The sequence below is a fragment of the Cystoisospora suis genome (assembly GCF_002600585.1).
Source record: "Cystoisospora suis strain Wien I chromosome Unknown contig_500, whole genome shotgun sequence".
NCBI lineage: Eukaryota > Apicomplexa > Conoidasida > Eucoccidiorida > Sarcocystidae > Cystoisospora > Cystoisospora suis.
The window spans coordinates 29,800-49,310 of record NW_027153301.1 but is presented as its reverse complement, the minus strand read 5'-3'; the positions used below and the strand labels follow the sequence as shown (position 1 = coordinate 49,310).

Here is a 19,511-nt window from a genome sequence, read left to right as displayed (position 1 = left end):
GGGAGACACCCTGTTTGTCCTCTTTCAACTTTCAGAAGGAGTGCCAAGTTCTGTTGGATGCAAACAAAGCCAACTCGGAGAATTTCTTGAGGCAATCGGCAAGAAGTTTTGAAACGGAACTCCAAGAGCTGGAATTGAAGCACCAGGCTGAGCTGCAGAACCGCGATGCCGACCACAGAAATGAGATGAGGCTGAGGTACAGTCGTTCTATCTAATGTCCGGCACTTTGACTTACGCGCAGACTGTTTCCAGCGTGAGCTACTGTAATTCCAGAATTCACACGGCCTCTCGGCCTCCGTACCACACCAGCTCAAAGTACTTTTCCGCCACGTTCGAGACATCCGGGAAACCTTTTCACTCTATCACAGCAGGTGACTGCTTGTCTGCAGGACCGAGCAGCTAACCGCTGAAGCGGCACAGAAAGAAGCGCGGTTGATGGCCGAGATGGAAGACCTGCGGCGAGAGTATCAGGCGGAGCTTCAGTTTCTGCGGTAAGTGGAGCCGGCAACACACCATAAGACTGTCTGGCCTCGAACAAGACCGAGTGGTTGCCACAACGAAAACACAGCCTTCGCTACCGCACGAGTGCAATGCCCGTCCGCCTCTCTCGACGTTCCTCAGCTCAGGGCTGTTTTAGCGTCGACTCCTCACCCGCTACGATGTTCTCGTTGAGAGTCGACTCTTGCTCGCAATGGATCGGGAAGTTCTTCGTTTCAGGTAGAGGAGACATGTCTACACAGGTCAGCAAGGCCGTGTTCTTTAAAGGACACAGCCTTCGCGGTGCTCTGGCGGAGGAAGGGTATAGGTGACATCTTATGGACAACCATCGAATTCTTGGGGAGATAGCAGCTCATTTACTCTGCTTCTGAGGGTGTTAAAATGGCCGGCACACTTTGCAACTTGAAATGCCATGAGCAGATCAAAGCTGGCCCGGGACCAAGAGAGGCAGGATGACACCCAGGATTTCTTGGCTCACTTGACACGCGACCTGACTTTTCCAGAGCGAAGGAACTTCTTATCCCATCTGACAAGTAACGGCCTTGATACTGCCGCCGACTTCGACAGAGGTCGCAGGGCTCCTGTGAGTTTAGAGATCGGAAAGTCCGCGCCAGCCCGCGAGCTGGTATAGGTTGTGTACTGTTGTCCCGGTCTCTGGACGGGCGACCCGCAGAGAGCGGCAGGAAGCGATTCTTCTGGGGAGCATGACCCCTTGGGTCCTCAGGAGTCATCTGGCCACTCAGCTGACACCTGCTGACAGCCGATGCTGGGGCCCTGAAAGAGAACCAGATCTGCGGCGAGCCTCCGACCGCCTGTCGTGTACTGCTAAGTCCACGTAGCCTGTCCCAGACTCCGTTGTCGTTCTGCAGGGTTCCCCTCGCTTCAGTGACATTCTCTCGAGCACGTGTTTTGAAGACCGGCATTGTCCCAGAGACATCCCTGCAGCAGGGCGGCGTCTGGACGCAAGCTGTCAGAAATCTAGTCATCACCGACCAGCGACAGCGCTGTCGCCAGATGTCCGGTCCCCCGTCCAGCGGTCAACCTCTGTTGACAGCGCTGGCTTCTTTCGCTCCGACCTCTTGACTTCCTTGTCACCGAGATTCAGCCGAGGTAAGGGCGGCGTTCACAGTTGAAGCTTTTGGTGGAGACAGGCGTCCCCGCGACTACGCGGCGCCTGCCTTCTGTCAGCCCGCGCCCGTGACTCCCTCGGTCCGGAGAGTGAGATTCGTCAGTTTCTTCCGTCGCTGTATTGCTCGGTTGTGGAGTGGCGTTGCAAGCGCGAAAGCGACTCCTGACGTCTGAAGTCGGAGAGAGGGAATCTGAACAAGACAGTGTTTCAGTTTCGAGCCACCTAGTGAGGAATCAGGACGCACTGTGTCCGTCCAGCAACAGAGCCTTGACCCGGGTAGCAGCCGTCCGTTTGTGAAGAGTCGTCGTGTCTGTGCAGGGTCGCAGATCTGGCGACTTTCTCGCAGAAAACCGCCGAGCAGACGCGGTGCCCTGCTGGCTCCGCCATGAATTCCTCTCACGGCCCGCAGATAGGTATAACTATGAGTATATGAAGTTGCCCCAATCTGCTGAAGCACAGCCTTTTGCGACTTGCTGATGCATTACGTTTACAGATTGGCGCGTCAGTTCTAAAAGATTGTCTTCCTGTAGTCCGCTCTCTCCAAACGGGATCAGGTCCTGTCGCAGGACGCCAGAGCGTACTGGTGCTGTGGGTTCGGTCTTGCTACCAGAGGGTCGCTCTGTCAAACTCAGGCCGTGCTCTTCTCGGTGTGAAGCTTCTCCTGAGTAGCCGCTGCGTGACTACGTCTCCTAACACCCTGCTTACTGCCGCTGTGTCTCTACTCTATTACTTGGTGGGATCCGGTACGTAAGTACTTAGTCATGGTTTTGTCAGTTTCTCTTGCACGGCTGCCAAACGCCCCTGTCACCCACTCTGGCGCTGGACGGTGCAAAAAAGCGCCGGTTTCTATAAGATCTTCTTTCCCGTTCGCGATCCTGACTAGTAGAGGCCACAGATATGGCGTATGCGCGGGCCTACTAGCTGCCGACTTGCTCTTTCCGCCTGGCGAAAACGCCAGACTGGACTTGAAGCTTTTTCTCTGCAGGCCTTTCCCACGTGCGGGATCCTTGGGGTGATTATAACGCACTGCTCGAACCGGAGGGAACACTAAGAATTTCGACGAACCGGCAGACACTCTTACCTTGGGAGGCTGCTGCTTTAAGAGTCTGCCAGGCTCCCCGACATGTTCACTAGCTCCTGTCGCAGATGCCGGGGGCTCTCCTAGCGGGGAGACTGTGGCACGCCTTGGAGTTACTACTTTACTCCTAGACGGAGGGAACTAAGTCCTTAAGCGTAGACAGTCCACTTACCCTGTCAGGCGCTACCCCGCAGATTTTCATGCTCACTGGTGACAATAATTTGACCGTGGTGTCAGATGTGAAATGCTTAGAGATCTGTTGCACCTGCACGACATATGCTAGCCACCACAACATCTTTCTCGACCCATGTGCTGATTTGCGTTTTCCTGGTCGGACGCTTCCTTGACGGCTAAGGTCAAAATCTTGGCCACCAACTGTGCAGACAGCCTTGACGGGAAATGTTAGTTCCGCTTCCAGCCGAAGCCCCATTGCAGACCGTTTTCTGCCCCCTGCGCCCATCCGGGCATGCTTGGAAACAGACAAAGCGGTTGTTTCGCAAGGGTCGATTACTACACCTGCCATGGGCTAAACCACCGCGACCCAAGGTCAAATTCAACACCACAGGCACGCTGGCGAAAGGCCACAGACCCGCTGGGCGTCTCTCAAGAGAGTTCTTTCCTGAAGTCTGTCTCGGCGCCACCAATAGTTTCAGGTTCGACACGGCTGTGTGCCTGCCCGTACTCTGCGTTCATTGATACCGCCGTCTTCTCTCCGCTGTCGCCGTCAGGGTGAAAACAACAGGATTCGCAACTGTCTCCGGAATGCCGCGGGCGATGCGAAACGCAGTTTGGCCTCAGTCTGACTGCCACATGCGATGACTGGCGGAGTCCACCAAAGATACTGAAACAGAGCAGAGCACGAAAAGTACTCCCCGTTAGTCCTCGGTTGCGTCGCGGTCGACTCCGGACCCGTCGGTTTCAGCAGTACTCGTTAGCGAAGGCTGTCTGCGCATTTCAGCCAGCACGATCGCCGGAGGTTCTCTCTTCACTTGCTCTTCCAAGTCCTTGAGGACATCCTTCTTGAGCGCTCTAACTCGTGGAGGCATTCGAACTTCGCCGCTGTCAATGCCGTTCCTTAGTTGCATGTACAGGCGGTACTTCTGTCTCAGTTTGTCAACTTTCATCGGAGTTGGAACGAGGAACGTTGTCGCATCAGCCACAGGTGGGAAGGGATCCCGGTACGCCTTTGCTTGCTGTCTAGTCAGACCAGCAGGCTTCCCGCTCGCGGGATACAGCCTGCCTTCTTGGGGTTCTTCCCCCGTATGCAGGTTCGCTTCAGTGTGCGTAGAAGCACTTGGGCCTCGTTCCAGTGGAGGTTGCCACCGACGGCGATGCACCCAAACCGTGGGGGGCGGAGCGTCTGTACAGCAAGAAAGGGAGCAAGTCGAACGTCACGTGTCCTGTGGGAAGCTCAACCCGTCACGCTATCATACCACAGCTCGGTGCTGCCGCTGACCCCTGGCCCATCTTACTCCCTACCTGAAGTCGCTACCCAGGCAGGGATCGGGGGGCTGCTCACTGTCATTTAGAAAACTCTAACACAACTTTCGAGGGTAGCGTCTTACCAGCTGACGGAAGTTCGGACTCGCAAATGGCGTCAATGATTTCATCGTTAGGCACTACGCGCGTCTCGACCTCCCGGTGCTTTAGCCGGATATAACGGCTCCAGTCGCGCATGCCATATCGTTCCAGCTTCTCCTTGTCACCCTTTTCTGAGGGTCCCATGTGGAACTCCATTGTGTTCGGGAGATACCCACCTCGCAAGCTGTCTACCCACCTGTGAAGTTGCAAAACAAAAAGGGAGAGCAGTGAGCTACGCGTATCACAGACGAACATGCACACGAAATACTCAAGGTCCCTCTATGTCAGTACTGGTACGCTCACGACAGTCGCTATGACTGACCTGTCCCACTTATCTAGCAGCCACGTACAGCAGACCCCGAGAACCACGACTTCCTTAAAACACCGCTACGAAGAGCCAGGAGTTCTGTACTTTCCAGGACTACGCCACATTCTGTTTAAGTGCTGCAAAGCTCGAGAAACTAAGAAAATGAGATGAAGAAACGACAAGCGGCAATACGAAGTCAGAGGGACAGCAAAAAACAAGGAGGACAACATATAGACTGACCTGGCAGGACAATCCAGTGCTCTAGCCGAAAAGCCAAGGACTGCCCTGTATCACCCTCTCAGGTTCGATCCACTCGCTCACTCATCCGCCACTTCTCGAGACAAAGCTTTGGACTAGTCTATCAGCATGGCGCCGCCGACTCCACGAGCGACCCATCAACGTGTACACGACCGGAAGTGCCCGGAAAACGACAGACCAGAACGTGGCTGTACAGAATGCCCGAGGACGCCTAGGAAGCTAACCTGGGTTCTTCCATGTTTGCTCACTCGTTGTAAGGAGTAGTCCTCCGCTTCGGTTTCTTCACGGGCGATGGCGTTCGTTCAGCCTGATCTTTGGTCTCCACTACAAGCTCGGTACCCTCACAGGAGAGAATTTTCTCCTCGACTCGATCTTTGCGAGGTCCGCGGTATTGCGGCTCTCTTCCCTCGGCTTCCCAGCGTTTCCATCCAGGGGGCTTTCTGCCTTTGGTGTCCGTCTGCAAATTGACAGAGGAATAAGTTTATTGAAGATCAAGAGTAGTCTCCCTAGCAGACGCTGTTTAACCAAATCTATACATGAGCATTGTATCTACACATCGTCCCCTAGTCAGCGGAAGGCTTGATAGAAAAATCGTACGTACAGAAGATACAGTCCCTGCAGTTGTGGTCGGACTGCAGAAGAGACACCGCTGAGCAGATGCACCTGTAACTTCTTTGTGAACGGAAGGTGTACCGTGCTGCTGAGGAGTACTATACTGCATGTTCATCTCAGAGAACTTCAAGAAAACTGGAAGACGGCAGCCTGAGATTTCACCAACCCTCCTCAGGGTCCTCTCTGCGGTGTCTGTATCGAACAGAAATCTCGGACTTCTGCACATCCAGGGCTGAACGATGTTTCGTTGGGTGACTGCAATGACCTAACAAACCAACCCTGCACACCAACCTTGCTGGCGTCGTCACCCGGGAACAGATTTCACGCAGCCTCTGCTTCAACCTACGAACATGAGTCTACGGGCCTCCTGGGTTGTCAGCGAAGAACCGCTGCTGGCACATACCGATACGGGTAAGAAAACAAGCGAAAAAACAGAGACTTCTGCAACCGGAGGAGAACACTGCGTCTAAAAGAAATGCCATGGAGCTTTCGTTTCCTACCAACAGTACCTGTTCTCCATCAGCCGGGCAATACTTGTCGGCATCCGTAGTCAGCCACTGCCGTATATCTGCGTCGAATATGTAGTCGAAGGGCTCATCAAGAGTGTCGAAGAGTCTGTCCACCCGTTTCGCACTCTCTTTCGCATCATCGTCCGTGGCCCCGAAGACCCGGTTCACGCGTTCTCTTTCGCCTTTCCTGTCGGTCCCGGGCTCTTTTTCGCGTTTCTTACCTGAACCATCAGGGTTGCTTTCGCCCCGCTTCTGTGTAGAAGCCGTACCTTTCCTCCGTTTCTCCTTGGCAATGAACTTCTCTATATTAGGTTGGAACGTACACTCCTTAATCGTTTCGACTAGCTGAGCATAGTTCCTGTCCTCAGTGTAGTGCCTGCAAAACTGCTTGAGAATGGTCATAGGGTCATTCGGTGGGGGCTGGTCATAGATTGGTTTCTGGCGGTCTCGAAGATACTTTGGCAGGGGTGTGATCTCCGGATGAAAAGTGCAAAATTCTCCCTCACGCATGTCTGAGAGACACTGTTTCAAATGCTGGAGTTGTTGTTTCTTTCTCAGGTAGTGGTCGATTTGCTCATCAAATCGGTTTTCTACCCGCCTCAAGCCTACACGTGGGAACTTCATCTTCGCCTCGTACAACGCACCAAAGAAAGCGGAAGAATCTGTCGCATCGTGGTAGAGCCCTCTATCTGTTGTCTGCCGACCTCCAATGCCATCGTCGTGCCCTTCACGCTCCTTCTTTCTTCTGCGAGCATCTAGCTTGCGAGAATACTCGAGAATGTGCGGCTTGAAGAGCTTCTTGGCATCTTCTGGGTTCACTTTCTCTACGAATCGACGGCACTCATACATGATCTGGTCTCGAAAAGCATCAACTCCGCTATTCCCAAATTCTTGCGAAAGTAGTCGCAAGGCGGCCTCAATGAATTTCCTCCTTGGCACGAACAACATCGGTTGGGCCGAGGCCTCTGCTCCTCCTTCCACACTCTCGTCCACGTTCAACATGACAACCTGATTATGCTCCTTAGCAAGACGTCTGCATGCGCGCACAGCTTCAGCGGTCTCCCTAGCTGCTCGGGCTGCCTCCGCCTCGGCGTCAGGCAACAAGTCCACCCTCATAGGATCGACAGGTCGGGGATACGGATAGACTGGGGGCTCTGTAGCAACGGTGACAACAGGGTGAACGTTTCCATCTGCCCCACCCGCTGTGCCCGCCGGACCAGAAGAATAGAGACGAAGTGAAGGATCGAAACGAGGGCCGAGCGTCCCTCCATCCTTAAGGACTCGGGCAGTTGATCGACTGACAGCTCCTGCAATAAGGTGGGGTATGCATGCCCGCACAAACCTTTCTTCGATACGAGTCATCATGGATCGGCGTGGATCATCTGCGTTTCCAGAGCTGGAGGTACGTTCAAAAAACTCATTTTGTGCTGAAGCGCTTCTCCGTGGGAGCTGAAAGAAATCCACTACACCCTCATTCGTCAAATCAAGGCCTGCCCAAAGAGAAGCAACCCGGTGCTCTCGGTAAGTATCGATGATCTCTCGGGATTTCGTACAGAGGGTTGGCGCAAACTGATACACGGGAATGCAATGACGTGTCAGACCACAATGTGCGGAAACACTCCGGGGACGCCGTGAGAAGCCCGCAGAATCTTTGAGTCGGGATCCTTCGGGATTCGGCCTTGAGGATACTTGAAGCGACTGCTCTCCTTCCGTGATGTTGGAACAGGTTATGTCCGGAGAGATTTCAGGTGGGTCCACGCACGTGAGGACCTCCTCTGCGTGCATAGCATCGACCTCAGGAGGCACGGCGTGGGCGTGATAGCCTGCATACGGATCCCAATTGACAGAGACTGTGTAGCCTGTGGCGTTCATCTTTTCCTCCAAACCAACGCATGTCTTCTTGGACCTCAACCGAGGATCGGCAGGAGGACACCCGATATACTTCAGGGCTTTCCCAGCTCTTTTCGGTCGGAACTGCCCATCGCCTGCCACCTCATCTTCTTCAGCACGAGAGAAAGGAGGGGCGTAGAAGCGAGGAGGAGACGGCTGGCCCTCCATGCGACTTCTTCCCCGTCTCCCCGAGTGTTTGGCAGCCACTGCTGGACGAAACCGAGCCTTTTCCTTCTCAGCGACAAGTTCCTGCCTGACGAGCCGACAATCTAGGTCCTCTGCTGATCCCAGAACACCTCTCTGGACGCGCGCGAAGCCAGAACGAAGACCCTCCCCAGGGTTCAACTGGGGAGGACGAAACTCAGCGGCAGTGGGCATGTTGATCCCGCGGCACTCTGGGACGGACAACGGTGATGGGGAGAGGAAGAGCGAAGCACTAGTACAAAAAAACCTATTCGAGAAGAGAGAATGCCGTTGTTAGGTTACAAAGGGAATGTGCGGCAGCCTTGGACCGGACACACGTTCCAACAGGTCGGCGCAGCCGGCCTGCCCGCATTAACTGCAAGGCATCACTTCGCAACTCCTACAAACATGGAATGACCGGCTACCTACCGGACTACTGAACTGTCGTCTGCTTTGGCTTGCCGGCGAACACACACAGGGCCCCCTAGAGCCCCTGCCCACTGCCCGCAAAAAAAAAAGACAAGCAGGGATTTGTCTAGACCATCGAATCGTCTTCTTTCTAAACGGACAGTTAACACGCATGGAAAGAAAAAGTGGCGGAGAGAGCCGCTACACACTCACGGGGCGACACGCCCCGAAAAAAGCTTGGGACGGTCTCCTGGTTGTGATGTGACAGAAGAGGCGCCAGCCCGTTAAAGGGAAGAAAACACCAAGCTGACGTGAACAGCAGCGCTGAACGTTGCTGGCGGATCCCAACTGAAGTGTAGGGGGTACCGGTCAGAAAGAAACCGACGCAAAATCAGAAAGTCAGCGGTGATTCCAGCTCGCGACCGACCAGCGCAGAGCTGCGTGGCGAGTGACTCACCACCGAGGGCAGCCGCCAAGCGGGCAGCTTGGGACTATGGCAAGAAATCCGTAGGCTCCGGCGAATTGGATCCATTGAAGGGGACCGAGAAAAGTCAGTCCGAAAAATAGAAGGGAGTTATGCTAGTAGTCAGTACTTTTGGAAAGGACAAAGGCTCGAGAGGGGTAGGGAAAGTGAGTGTTACGGTCATAGATTCGGATGGGTCTTGACTCGCGTAAAGCAGCTTTGCGGACAACCCGTCAAGTTTGCAAACCCTGTTGTCTGCACGGTGGAGTGTGTCTTCTTTCTCGCAACGGCCCCGATCCTTTAGCTAGGGGACGAAAACCTGACTAATTGAGGGGGGGGATGCAAATCTAGCTAAAATCATTGGCTTTTCAACACTAGTAGAGAGCTTCTCGCTGGAAGCTTCCAGTAGGATTCACGGGGCGTACAGCGCCGCCCACTCCTGACCCCCCTATATATATAAAGGTACCTTCGTATTTGCTACCCAGGCGACAGGGGCCTAAAGGAAGGTATTTTGCGAATCACGTTTTCAGGTACGTCTATGCTGAATGCCAATCTCCGGGAAAACGGCGCCCAGCTGCCGCGGCGAACTCTTCAAGTCAGGCTGCCCCACGCCTGCGACGGTAGCGGAAGAACCAGAGGGACAAGCCTGTAGTCGTGGGAGCCAACTGTGCCCCCGATGTTTCTCAACTTGCCCGCTTTTGCGTGAAATGATGCCAGACGTCAGTAACGAGAAGTTCCTGACCGCCTTCCGTGCTTTTTACATGTGACCCCCGGTGCAAGTCTGCCGTAGCAGGGCAGTTGGCGCGGGTCCTGTTCACGTATTCTGAGAGCAACGTGGGAGGGCATCCGACAATCCCGCTTGTTGTATCGTGCCTTCAAAGTCCACGCTGGCAAGACTGATTACAAACGAAGGTAGGGATGTCCACAGCTTCTTGGGTTGCACGGCCCCAGTTAGGAAAGTCTGTTTGAATGCGTTCGCCCGTCCACGCCTCTGGTAGAAAAACAGGCGTTACCTTCACTGGCCGTCCCCACTGAACCCTTTGCCCCGTTGACGCTTAGGTGCTATGGCCGCGATACGGGTGCGTGGAAGCTTCCGGGCACCCAGCGGTATTCGGTGGTCAATCTATGATCTTGACTATGGGTTACGCGTCTCTCCTAGGTGGAGTGGTTTGCATTGCTTTGCCCACATCATATGGACTAGGAGTAGATACTCGTGCACATTTCTCCGCTGTGTCGATTATGGTTGCAGTTCCACGACCCGAAGCAACAATCAGACGCGCATGACCTGAGACACCTGCGGCGGAACTCACACAAACGTACACCCGCCTGTAGGGAGCTCGGCGAAGAATCTGTTCGTTGAGCTCCGAGCTCTAGACATCAAGTCTTGTCCCGAGAGTGGATATGCAGCTGGAAGCAGCTGTAACTTCTGATTCTACAAACTGCGCGTCTTCTCGGGCACGCAAGAACGTATAAGACTTCGCCGCACGCACACCAGAGACTACTGCTCTTGACACACTCGCTTTAAGGCCGAACGGTAGACAGGCATCAACCAGGTCTTGCGGGAGCGGCGGATTTGAAGAAAGCTGGGCCCCAACAGCAACATTCCATGCGAATTCAGGTTCCTTTCTTGTAAACTACGAAGTCCAATAGAAACCTGGCGAAAGCCATTAAGGGATTGCTCCTGTCAGGAGCTCGATAGTTGAAGACAGAAGCACCAGCCTCCTCCTCACCGGTCGTTGCCGCAGCGTATAAAAAAAAAGACAACTCTCAGCTCCTCGCTGAGTAATAGGCCTTCCAGCAAAAAAAGAGAATCCCTGGTGTCTTTTACCTGAAAAAGTGCCTTTCTCTGTCTTATAGAATCGCATGGTGCCACCACGAGTACCAGGTAGACTACGCGCATAATAAAGAGACACGAACAAAGCCATGCATGTATCTTTCGCTCGCTCCCGATCCCTTGACACCCGTGTAAACCATGCTGATGCGAAACTCGTCAAGACTCTCCTCAGCAGGCATCATTCCCTGTACTCCATGCCTGTCAACCAACTCCGGCTCGGTTGAACGCCTCCTGGTCGTCTGTACATTTTCTACCGAACAGCCCCAAACACCTTGGAGGACCACACCAGCGGAGCGGGGCCCTCCTGGACAAAGAAACCCACTAGGCCGACTCACATACTGACCCACTGAGTCTATGGTACAGTCAGTCTAGGAAGAAGAGTGATGCTCATTGACGCTGTCCAGACCAAGAAGGACAGCAAGCAACCAACCAAGAAGTAATAGCCTTCGGACTTATCGTTCATTCAACCAGAAACCCAAAAGTGACACGACGCCAACTCAGCTCTCGACGGCTGGCCGCTGTCTGTTTGCGTGTCTTGATTAACTCGCCGGAGTTACTGTAGCTGTCCGCCCGATCGTGACGCTTTGAGCCCTGCCGGAGACAGGAGAAGGCCTGCGTCCTCCTTCTATGGTCAGCTGGGCCCTCACGGCCGCCGCTCGAGAAGATGCGAGGAGGGCTCGAAGCGACTGGGACTCCGCCGCATCGCGCTTGCGTTTCAAAGCCACGATGGCGACCAACAAGGCGGAGAGGAGTGCGATTAGTAGGAGACACAAACGGCTGACAAAAGAAAAGAGAAAAGCTTCACGAACAGGATACGCCACCATCAGCATTCCGCTGTCGAGATACAAGTTTTGACACAGACCTGACACCTGACGCGTCACCGTCATGTCCCTTCGCTTAGTCTCCCTGCCGTGTCCCAAGAACGCAAGGTTGACAAAACACACTTTAGAACATGAAAGAAGCATACATAAGGTGGACAGAGAACAATGAAGAAGCAGAAGCCCTGAGAAAGGAGCGGGCCTCATCCTGACCAGCCCAGGTGTCTGATCAGATATGGACTAGGTGTTAGCGGGTCTCTATATGCGCCCCCTCCTATAAGCTCACATCCGGTAAAACCTATACCTGTGTCTGCTCTGAGCAAGTATACGCGGGAGTGCTTGCACGTACTCCACTCGACAAAACCAGGGGAGCAGATGAACACGCAACCGTTAGTCACTCAACAGATAGACCGAAGAAAATAAGGAAAGCTACTACAGTTACTACGTACCTGGCAGCGTGAAGTCGCTTGGCGTCCTGGGGCATGGAGGAGGTGACGCTGTCTTCGCTCTCAATAAAGGGAAGATGAAAAAGGCTCGCATCCATGGTATGAAGACTTACGAAGCAGGAAATAACGACGAAGTCCAGCAACCGTATCAAGAGAATCAGAAGTGAGCACCGCACCTGCCTAGGGCTGAAGACAAAAAAAAACACACATGCGTGAGCAAGATCCAATTAGTATAGAGTAGGGAGGCACTTGATTCAAAATTGAGAAACTAGAGACACCCGAACGATATCAAAAGAGACTACAAGTGATTGCTTTTGCGAGGGGATGCGGGGCAACGCACACGACGACGCAAGCAAAGAACTCGTGTATACGTTTTTTCGCATGGAAGCTTGAACGCTTCCCTCTTTCAACTGTCCAAGTAGAGTAGGTAGCCGAAAACCTGCCAATCTTTGCTGACTGCTGAGACGCTACCGCAGTTGAGAAGGCGCATGCAGAAGAGAAAAAGGTCAATCTAGAGGTCTACCACGAACGTCGAAAGCATCACTCACCATATGTACTATTACCCCGTTAGAGCTTCCTATCTATGCACCAATCCGAGCCGAGTTCTTTTTTTGCAGTCAGTCGATGACAGCAACTCATCCACCCCTATCTTTCCTGGATGTCCTTACGTCGATAGCTTGTGACGCACTTCACAACAAGACAGAACTTCCGCGGGTGGGGCATAAGCATATACACACTGCTGCCGGAATGACGAAGACGGAACAGACAGGAAAAACGAAGCCGAATATCAGTGGATCAGGCAGGCATCTGCAGGCTCGGGTTTTCGCTGTTGAGATATGGAAAGTCGAGTGGCTTGTATGATGCCAACGATGAAAAAATGCATGCAATGTCCTCTACACTTTTCTCTTTTACTTTCTTTCTGAATGATTCATATGAATTCCTTTTGTTTTAGCTTACGTGTCTGCTTCAGTGAGGAAGACATCAAGAGGAGAAACGAGGAGAGAGAGAAGACCACGAAGAAAGCAATGAAGGAAAGAGGAAGAAAGTGTCAGATACAACGCCAAGTTGAGAGTCTGTCATCACGAGATCACACACGCAGCACAGCCTTGATCGAAAATGCACCAAAAGAACTATGAGATCACTGGCCCACCTCCAAAGGGCTACCAAAGAGCAACTTCGGAAAGGCTCACAACGGACGTTGATACGAACATTTGATACCTATTAGTATATATATATATATATACTCATACTTATGCATACAACCACGTGCCCCATGTAGGCAGATCGACAACGGTGGCCGTTCGAACTCAACAGGCCGGAACCTTACAGGGCCCGAAACTGCCTGTCAAACACAGTCAGTCGGTCCGGTGGTTGAAGGTAGAGGAACTTCTCTCAGGTTACAAAGGGAGCGCTACAGGAATATGCGAGATTGCTTGGAAACTGGCGGAACAGATAGCGGATGCCAGGAAGGTCGACACCTCTATGTTCCGCGGCACTCATCTTAGGACAGAGGGAAGCACATTAAGCTATTACGCCGTGTGACACAGAAAGAAAGACTGTGTAGACACTCGACGCAAGAGACAACAATTTCCGGAAACACACATACACATACAGCAAGCCATCTGAGCTCGGCCCTCAGACGAAAAGAGACATAAACTGTACCTGGAGAAAGAAACAGCAGATGAAGTTCAGAGGAGCGTAGCCATCATCGCTGATCAGACACCACGTCCAGATGCGGACAAACAGGTCGATCACGTGGAAGCAGAACGTGAGCCCTGAGATAATGAGAAGAAAGGTGACAAGAGACTTCATACAATTGAGCGCACATGCAAGCCTGTTTAAGGAAAGAAACATCAATTTGTAGGTTGCCTGACCGAATAGTGCCATTCAGCCCTCTCGCTAGTTTGCAGGCCCCTGCAGGATGCTCACGTCACATGTATGTATCGATGTATGTAGGTAAGTATGTATGTACTATGTTGCCCGTGATACAGCGACTGTCATGCGTAGTTCCTACCTAATAGGGAGCGGAGCTTGGAATCTTGTAGGGCCGCGCGAAGCCTGCCTGGTCCTCCGTGTGCTTTCTGGAGGTGCCCGAGAAACCGATCTGTCATAATCCATCCTACTGTGACACAGGATAGAAAAACGGAGACGAAAAGCAGGAAAGACGAAAGGGAAGAGACGAGACGGCTGTGTGCGCTGCTTCGTAACAGCGAAGAAAATAAAGAAGAGAAGCCAGAAGGAGACGCTGGCACGTCAAAAGGAAGGGTGAAACCCGCGGGACTGAAGAGCCCTGTAGCTTCTTCTCCTGAAGAAGAAACAAAAGAAACCAAGCGTCGAACACAATGCCGCACAGTAAGAAGAAAAGCGAAGGAACGAGAGAAACAGCCAATGAGGAAAGACTTGTCATGAGAAGAGATGAAAGGAAAGAAAAACGGGAGATGAAGTGAGCAAACGACAGACGAACGGTCTGGCTCGTATTTTCGTGTGCCTTTATTCTTGTGTCAACCTTCCGATGGTTTTCACCTGCTTTTCACACCTCACCCAACAAACTACGAATCCTTGGGCACTTCTTCCCTTAACTATCTGTATTGCTTGGCCTAGTAGTGAGGCTCCTGCCATGATGTTCGCGTCTCTTGAGAGAGAAATCTCGATCTGAACGTCTCCCGTTGACTGCATCGCGTAAGAGAGGTCTTCTTCTCAGTGGATTTCCTTGTGCACGTGTCCTCGGTACTGAGAGCTACGGCCACATCATTACGTTCCACGTCACACGTTATCGACGGCGCGATGGAATGTACTTAACACCACTAGTGTATCCTGTTGTTGTGCGGGGTCTCGCTTTTTCTCCGCGCGGTACGGTCCACTTTAGTGTACGAAGAGAGACAGATGCATGACCCTTCTTTCGTGCGTCTTTGAGAGAAAGGCGAGAGAGAAACACAATCATAAGATGATTCACGACTCCCAACCGACTGACAGCGCCCCCTTGGGCACCTTTCTAAGACCTCTCAGACGCCATTCAGGCGAGTCAGGTACTTCATGCCTCTTCCTCACCGGTGACAAAACGTTCCCCGCTACCATAGAGCACCACATTGCTGTAGACGTAGAGTAAAGGGAACTGCGTAAGTCCCACCCAGGCATTTTGTAGATGTCGAACTTGTGCTTGCTGTCGGGCAGACCATAAACCTTCTCCCCTTGCTGCTGACCACCAGTAAGAACGCGAAGAAGAAGGTTGTCCCTGTCCCTCTGTTCTTCCCTCCCCCCCGTCCCCGTTCCCTTGCAATGGAATACTCTCTTCCACTTGAGCTGCAGAACGGGTGGAGATCGACGAAAAAACAGCGGGAGCAGATACCCTCTGTGAAGTTTCGTTGTGCTGTTGATGCTCATCTCTCCTCTCCTCGTCACTGGGGCCCCCTCCTGTCGATGATGATAATGATGATGAGGTGTTCTGACGTAATGTCGATTCTTCTAAGGAGATAGTAAGCTCTCCTGGTCGTCCTGATGAAGGCGAGCTTTCAGGTGTCCCTTGTCTTCTGCTTCCTCCTTGCGGGGACCATGACGAAGCGTTCGACTCTAGGCCTCCTTCAAGAGGTCGTGTGCCTGTTGTCAGGCCACTTGCCGCGGGTGAACGACCAGAGACGGAGGAAGAGAGAGGGGACGAAGAAAACGCAGGAGCAACCTGCGAGCTTGATGACGATGAGGAAAGAGGTTTCGCCTGAAGAATACAGGTGATAGATAGATACTAAAGAAAAAGGAAAGTAGGTCTTAACTGAACTGAGTGGCGGGTGTAAGCACACTGCCCTTTGACATCATCACTCAACCGTCACTGTTGCAGTGCGATCTCCTGTTGCTCCACCTAACTATCCCTCGCTATAGCGCGATACTTCGGAAACTTTCAGAAGTAGCAACGGTATGAAAACCGATAAATACCAGTGTGCACAGCGACCCCAGGGTTAGCAAGAGCAGGCAGAGAGTCTTGCCTGACTGTCCGAGAAAGAATGGATGGACTCGTAGAGGGGTCAACCAAAGCAGAGGCAGCCGAGAGGACGCCACACATACACACACACTTAGATGTTCTCGAGACAACTTCCTCTTTCCTTGCCTTCGGTGAGAGTATAACTATAGAGGTTGGACTACCTGGTGCCATTTACTGCTATGTAGCCTCGGTAACTGTAGTTTTACAGTGAGTGTGTGTGAGGGGGGTGTGAGGAAGCAGAGTATGATGTAGTGTGTAAGCAGATATTCTGCATGCTTAGTGACCCTCCACGAGAAACATGTCTCTGACACGAACGCGACCCACACGTGAGAAGACTTCAAATGCAATGCGACGTACTTCGACAAAAATAGCAAGGCCCAAAAGTGCAAAGAGGGCCTTGACGTAATAATGGTCGGTAGCATATAGAAAGGCAGAGAAAACCCAAGCAGTTGTCTGAGTCAGCAGAATAACTGTGCCTGTCGCTCGTTGTCCCCTGATTGATGAAGAAACCACACAGATATCAATCGCATCAGGGACATTACAACGGTGAAGATCAACATCGCACATGCCAACGTCTGTATACATATATGTCTACATATATATATATATATACGTATAGACGTTGCACTATACGGCCCGTCTGGTTGCACGGAAAACTGTATGATGATTCGAGTGAGGTTGAAAGTAGCTTGTCACTCGCGAGTAACTGCCGTAAGCGGAGATTTCCAGTCCGCACACAAGCCGCTTGTTTCAGTCGCACACAAGTGCAGAACCAAAGCAACACCCCGTGGACCACCCAAGCGACCTCTGCTTCCCCCTCCCCCCGGCAGTCATATACAACCCCCCCATGATCTGCAAGACTTGTAATTCCCCAAACTATGCATGCGAGGCATACAACTTAGTCCATACATATATATGGTAAAACGTCCACGATAGAGGCGTTATTTTGGGCAGCCCCAGGACCGCCACACAGACACACCCATTCGTAGATGAGACAAGCTGAAGAGCATGCATGAGTCTTGTGTTTGCTCCTCGGTCTTACTTGAGGAGAAAGAAGAAGCCGTTGAGTGAGTGAACTGCTACATTAACGACATATAAGATCAGCGTGGTTTCAACTCTCCACTGCGCAATTTTTCTTGCAAAAGCCTGTCCTTCTTGGCCTCCGTGGTCAGGTCTACCCCTCCTTCCTATTCCACCTCTGTTACTATTACTACCACTCCCTTCTCCTCGAGTTCCCGGGCCTCCTGCCCCTTCTCTCCGGAAGAAACTTGACTGGCCAGGACCACGCGATTCACCCGGCGAACCACCGCCTCCCCTCACAGCAGAAGTAGAAGAGGGGATATTGATCAAAGAGGCCGTTTCCCCTCTGTCTCCTCCATCGACTGCTTCGTTATTTTCTGTAGGAATGGTTTCACTTGGGACACTCGACGACGTCGAAGATGTCCGGCTTGGTCTCTGGGCGGAAAGAGAGTAGGAAGCGCGAAAAAACAATGAAGAGGACGCGGCAGGGGGACACGAAGGGCGGGGAGAGGACAGAGGGGAGGAAGAGAAAGGAGGTGAAAGAGAAGACAGGCCCCGGGAAGGAGGGACACTTGCACTTGAAGACGGAGAAGAAGTTGTCTCCAAGGGAACCAACCTGCGGTGAGTAGAGGTCGTTGAGACAGAAGCCTGGTCAGACGATGAAGAATCCCCAGCAACCGAGTCTTCCTCTCTCACCCTTGTGAGAGGGGACATTTCCCTGAACGAAGACATGGTGCTATGTCTACAAGACGAAACAGACGGTTTAACCGAGTGAAGTTCTTCCTACCCCATCATTCAGGAATGTGTTCTTTCCTTTCCTGTTGCTAGTTCAGGATACAGCCTTAAACAGCTGCACGGGACGAAAAAGAAAGTAGCATGTGCCAGGGGCAGGGATGCTAGACCTCGAGACGACGACGCAGTGTAAGGCGGCGTGCCGTCCGATCCCAGATCTTTATGGATGAGAGGGACTGCCTGCGCCGAGCTCCTAGTCACCACGGAGCTCCATGTCCGGCTCCGGCGTGTCCATCACAGAGCGCCGGGCGGTCTGCAAGACAGTACTGAAAAGACGACGGGAGTGACGGGTTTATCTTAAGCTTTGCTGCTACGACCATTAGCAGTAAGAAAAAGGAACGCGCCGCTTCGTCGATGGTCGTCTCGCAGGCGTTATGGACGTTCCCAGCCCCTACGACGAATTTGAGGAGGTCCCTCCTCCGACAAAGGCAGATTGGTATCAAACCCGGCTGCGCGCGACAAGTGAGAAAGATAGTGGAGGCAAGCCTTGGAATCACTGAGCGAAGGAGGCTGTCGAACAAAGAGGAACGCTCCGTAAGGCTCGGAAGAGAGAAAAGTACGCTCCGCAAGCTCCTGCCTTGTTGCGAGGTCATCCAAAGGAAGACGTCACCGTACGGAGCACGAGAGGGAGACACGCGCCGAGACACAGCACAGACGAGCGGTCGACCGTGGTACCGAGACAGAGGCGAAATCAACTACAGTCAAAAGACAAGGACAGCCAGGAAAGGGTGAGCAAGAGTCTCCAAGAGGTGGTCCCCGTCATTCAGCGGTAGTAAGCGAAAACAAGGCCACTGCGCAGCCTCAGCCAAGGACCACGTCACATGGGGTAGACTGTGTTGTCGGAAATAGTCGCCGTGGAAAAGCATGCTCGGTATTCCGACTGAATAATAAGAAACCGCCGAGTCCAAACATGAACACACACAATCTGGGAGTGATTCGGTGGACTGCATGCGAGCGACTCATGTCCCGGCGTTTATGATGTACATGCTCTCCCACGATACCGACGAGGCAGCCGTCAGTGAGAAGCTCCGGGTACACAGTTTCCTCACATGTAACGAGTGCTGCCCGTGTAACCCGTCGAGTAGGATTAGTACTACAACCTTAGCACATGCAGTTACCTTCTGCAGGCTGACTGGACTCTCTACCACACATGCTGTGTGCTCTGTCCCGGCTGACTGCCGGGCACCTAGTCTTACTCGTAAGACTGGGTGTTCTCGAGAGGCCGGTGACGGTGCAGGATGCGAGCGTCGTTCCAACCCTGAACGAACCGGTAACGGGAAGAGGTGTTTCGGGGGGGAAGTGGAATTGTACACACGTCATAGATATGCAAGCTGTCCGACGACTCCAGTCTCCTCGCACGCGGGCTAGAGTAGTAGTTCGAGTGAGAGATTCTGCTCTGCCGACTGAGGCTCCCGCGGGCGAGTTCGGCCCGCAGCTAGCTCACAATCATATGCTGCGCCCTCGGAAACACGCTACCACGCTACCGCACCTCTTTAGTGAGGTCCTTTGATCCACAGTGATCCCGTTAGGGCAGGCGCAAGCATGTGCAGCGGAGATGCTCGAAACATAGGAATGCTGCCCCCCGGAAACAACTGCCAAACAAAGCTCCGTCGCTCTATCAGGACGAAGTCTAAAGACAATTTGCGGGAGGCGTAGCACAGCAGGAGAGCTGAGCAGTAGTTCACTAGAGTATTTGGATTTCTCAACAATGACAC

The 19,511-nt window shown here is 52.8% G+C and overlaps 3 protein-coding genes across 3 annotated transcripts in view; 1 reads left to right on the top strand and 2 right to left on the bottom strand.

The window, feature by feature from the left end:
* The window catches only part of CSUI_001266 (myosin heavy chain), a gene marked incomplete at its 3' end in the record, with an annotated part of 8,509 nt that extends 6,213 nt beyond the window's left edge, over positions 1–2,296 (top strand). Inside the window, exons 11-14 of the mRNA XM_068061472.1 lie at positions 36–196; positions 390–491; positions 1,385–1,608; positions 2,238–2,296. Coding sequence (XP_067926557.1) covers positions 36–196; positions 390–491; positions 1,385–1,608; positions 2,238–2,296 — 546 coding nt within the window. The remainder of the gene's footprint in view (positions 1–35; positions 197–389; positions 492–1,384; positions 1,609–2,237) is intronic.
* An 803-nt stretch (positions 2,297–3,099) lies between these two features.
* On the bottom strand, positions 3,100–9,027 carry CSUI_001265 (uncharacterized protein). The gene is made up of 4 exons (XM_068061471.1): positions 5,973–9,027; positions 5,100–5,308; positions 4,271–4,482; positions 3,100–4,065 (listed from the first exon to the last, which is right to left on the bottom strand). The coding sequence occupies exons 1-4, from the start codon at positions 8,238–8,240 to the stop codon at positions 3,581–3,583; spliced, it is 3,174 nt and encodes a 1,057-aa protein (XP_067926556.1). The 5' UTR covers positions 8,241–9,027; the 3' UTR covers positions 3,100–3,580.
* A 1,700-nt stretch (positions 9,028–10,727) lies between these two features.
* CSUI_001264 (uncharacterized protein) lies at positions 10,728–18,669 on the bottom strand. The gene is made up of 8 exons (XM_068061470.1): positions 17,027–18,669; positions 16,342–16,477; positions 15,063–15,723; positions 14,029–14,319; positions 13,677–13,789; positions 12,972–13,087; positions 12,018–12,200; positions 10,728–11,527 (listed from the first exon to the last, which is right to left on the bottom strand). The coding sequence occupies exons 1-8, from the start codon at positions 17,734–17,736 to the stop codon at positions 11,290–11,292; spliced, it is 2,448 nt and encodes an 815-aa protein (XP_067926555.1). The 5' UTR covers positions 17,737–18,669; the 3' UTR covers positions 10,728–11,289.
* Positions 18,670–19,511: the final 842 nt, after the last annotated feature.